The sequence below is a fragment of the Octopus bimaculoides genome, chromosome 5, assembly GCF_001194135.2.
Source record: "Octopus bimaculoides isolate UCB-OBI-ISO-001 chromosome 5, ASM119413v2, whole genome shotgun sequence".
NCBI lineage: Eukaryota > Metazoa > Mollusca > Cephalopoda > Octopoda > Octopodidae > Octopus > Octopus bimaculoides.
Window position 1 is genome coordinate 14,936,567 of NC_068985.1, and position 3,106 is coordinate 14,939,672.

General features: G+C 39.6%; 1 protein-coding gene across 1 annotated transcript in view; it reads right to left on the reverse strand.

Annotated features, from left to right (window-relative positions):
* Window positions 1-3,106, reverse strand: part of LOC106880591 (transcription factor RFX4-like) — an 85,915-nt gene that overhangs the window by 30,685 nt on the left and 52,124 nt on the right. The window contains 2 exon segments of the mRNA XM_052968016.1: window positions 1,429-1,529; window positions 2,555-2,718. Coding sequence (XP_052823976.1) covers window positions 1,429-1,529; window positions 2,555-2,718 — 265 coding nt within the window.

The following is a 3,106-nucleotide window of genomic DNA, read 5'->3' on the forward strand; positions in this document are numbered from 1 at the left end:
CCAGTCCACTGAGCTGGCAAAAATGAGTTGTACCTATAATTCGAAGGGTTAGCCTTGTTACACTCTGTGTGTCACGCTGAATCTGCCTGAGAACTACGTTAAGGGTATTCGTGTCTGTAGAGTACTCAGCCACTTGCACATTAATTTCATTAATTTCATTAATTTCGCGAGCAGAATGTCATAACCAACGGAGTGCCAGTTGTCTTTTTTTTTTTTTTTACCTTTTTTGCTCTGATTTGCAAATATGATGGAATGGTCACGATTGGAAAACCTTTGGTTGCATGTCTGCTCATTCAGGGCGGGCTGAACTTAGACGAAACAGCAACAATAACAACGACTTACCCTCAACTCCGTTACACCCTTATCCCCTACATTATATCTCAATACATCTCTATCCGTCTATTTCATCGTTTTCCTCCTCCTTCGTCTTCTTTCCCGTCTCCATCTTTCTTTTTATCTTCCTTACCTCCTTCTTTTCATCCCTTTTCCTCATTACTATTCCACCTCTTCTTCTTCTTCTTCTTCTTAGCTTTCTAAAGTGTTTACCTTCACCAAGACTAGGCAACGTAGTTTAAGAAAACAAAAGGTTCGGATTGTTCCCACGCACTCAGATACCTATTCGTCTGGTGTGTGTGTGTGTGTGTGTGTGTGTGTCCTTACGACTTTATCAATATTTGTGAGCATGAAGGCGTCGAACTGGCAGAAAGGTTAGCACGCCGGGCAAAATGCTTAGCGGTATTTCGCCTGTCTTTACATTCTGAGTACAAATTCCGCCGAGGTCGACTTTGCCTTTCATCCTTTCGGGGTCGATAAATTAAGTACCAGTTACGCACTGAGGTCGATATAATCGACTTAATCCCTTTGTCTGTCCTTGTTTGTCCCCTCTACGTTTAGCCCTCTGCGGCCAACAAAGAAATAAAGAAATATTTGTGAGCATGCATATGCATATATCAAAGAGCGTATACGTATACATGAGTATGTATGTGTAGGCATTTCAATATCAATAAAGGCTTGTTGCGGTGTGGCCGAATCGCTCAGAAAGTCACTCTGTAGCCGCAACGGTCATATATATATATACACACACACACACATTTATGTGTATGTGTCTTTGTGTCTGTGTTTGTCCTTCCGCCATCGCTTGACAACCGATGTTGGTGTGTTTATGTCCTCGTAATGTAGCGGTTCGGCAAAAGACACCGATAGAATAAGTACTAGGCTCACAAAGAATAAGTCCTGGGGTCGATTTGTTCGACTAAAGGCGGCGCTCGATCATGGCCACACTGAAATGACTGAAACGTATAAAAGAGTAAAAGAGTATATATATATATATGGATGTATGCATGCATGATGCAACCTTGGGCAAACATATCAGTGGAAGCTTGTTTAAAGAAGAACAAAACATGAATATGGTCGATTCGTTGTACTTACGGTCAAATTTTACTTTACACAGGTTTTCCGGCAAGGAATATAATGCATAATTCAACCAGTCGTCTAACTGACGAGCAAACTTCCGTATAACTTGAGTCAAACTGAAAACGAAAAAAAGAGCAGGAAAAATTTAGGAAAAATACTAAGATTTAATAAGGGAAATACAAAGACTTCATAGTCATCAGAGGTTACATAATGACGTTTGGGAAAAGTACTCATCGCTTCGCGATGTTCACGAAAATGATGAGGACAAAGATTGAGGAAGATTCTTGCAAAAGGAAGGTTTTTGCCAAAGTAATTCCAGAAGTTATAAGCTTTCTATGTATCGTTACCAACCGAGTTAGTAGTTTCTTTATTAAATAGCCCTGAGAATTACGTTAATATAGAAATCTGGTCTAATAGGAACAGAGAGGATTGTTCGAAAGGTCTTCGATATTTAAGGAAGCTAGTTGTGATCCGGTACCAAGAACTTTGATTCTAAGTGTCTCCTGTGGAAATATTTTGGGTCGTGGAGAAATAGTAGCTTGCTTAGGAACGGGTGAGGGGCCTCAGCAAATTCCGCCTGACCCAAGCAAGCATAGAAAAGTGGACGTTAAAATGATGATGATGATGACGATGATGATGATGGTTTTAAGCAACCATTCCACATGCACAGAACATTAATATCTTTCGACAAAGCGTGGATGCAACGTTCGAATACATTCAACTACCTCGATCGATCCGCAATATATTTATTATTGGTTTTTATATTATGAATTTCAGATATATATATAAAACATGCACAAAAAAAAAAAACAAAGATTGGCGCATGTGGGATTTGAACTCTGAACTTCGATTTCATTGGCAACTGCGGAAACAGATGGAAACGACTTTATTATCATGATGAAGAATGATGATGATGATGATGATGATGATGATGATGATGATGATGATGGTGACGACGGTGATGATGATGGTGTTGGTGATGATGATGACAATGAGGATGACGGTGACGATGATGATGACAATGATGATGACGGTGACGATGGAGATGATGATGATGATGATGATGATGATGATGTCGAAAAAATGAGATCGAAAGAAATAAGAAAAGAAGACAAGAATTAAAATAATTTGCAAGAGTTACCTTTCCGGTAAAGCTTGTAACACAGACGGCATAAGAACGCTAGCTATTGCTTTATATAAAATTGAATCACAGACTCCCACCAGAGTTACGATAGCATTGATGTTTAACAATGGCAATAAGTGTTGAGGCATCCCTTGCCAGAAATGTACCAGAAAACTTTGAATCTATAATTGAAACAAAAAAAAAAAAAGATGAAAAAAGGAAAACCTTTGTTAAAAATACATGATAGTGTCATGGTCAAAAATGCAATAGACTACTATTATACTAAACATGAAGCATTTGACTATGTATGAATGGTTGTTTCCTCATCACTTCGGCAAATGCCGTGAAGGATGTTTCATTGGGGCGTGAGAACAAGACGGAATTGGGGTTCGGAGTTGACCCGAAATTGTGGAGGAGTGGGCCAGTCGATTAGATCGACCCACGGTACGCAACTGGTACTTAATTTATTGATTTCGAAAGGATGAAAGGCAAAGTCGACCTCGGCGGAAATTGAACTCAGAACGTAACGGCAGACGAAATACCGCTAAGCATTTCGCCCGGCGTGCTAAC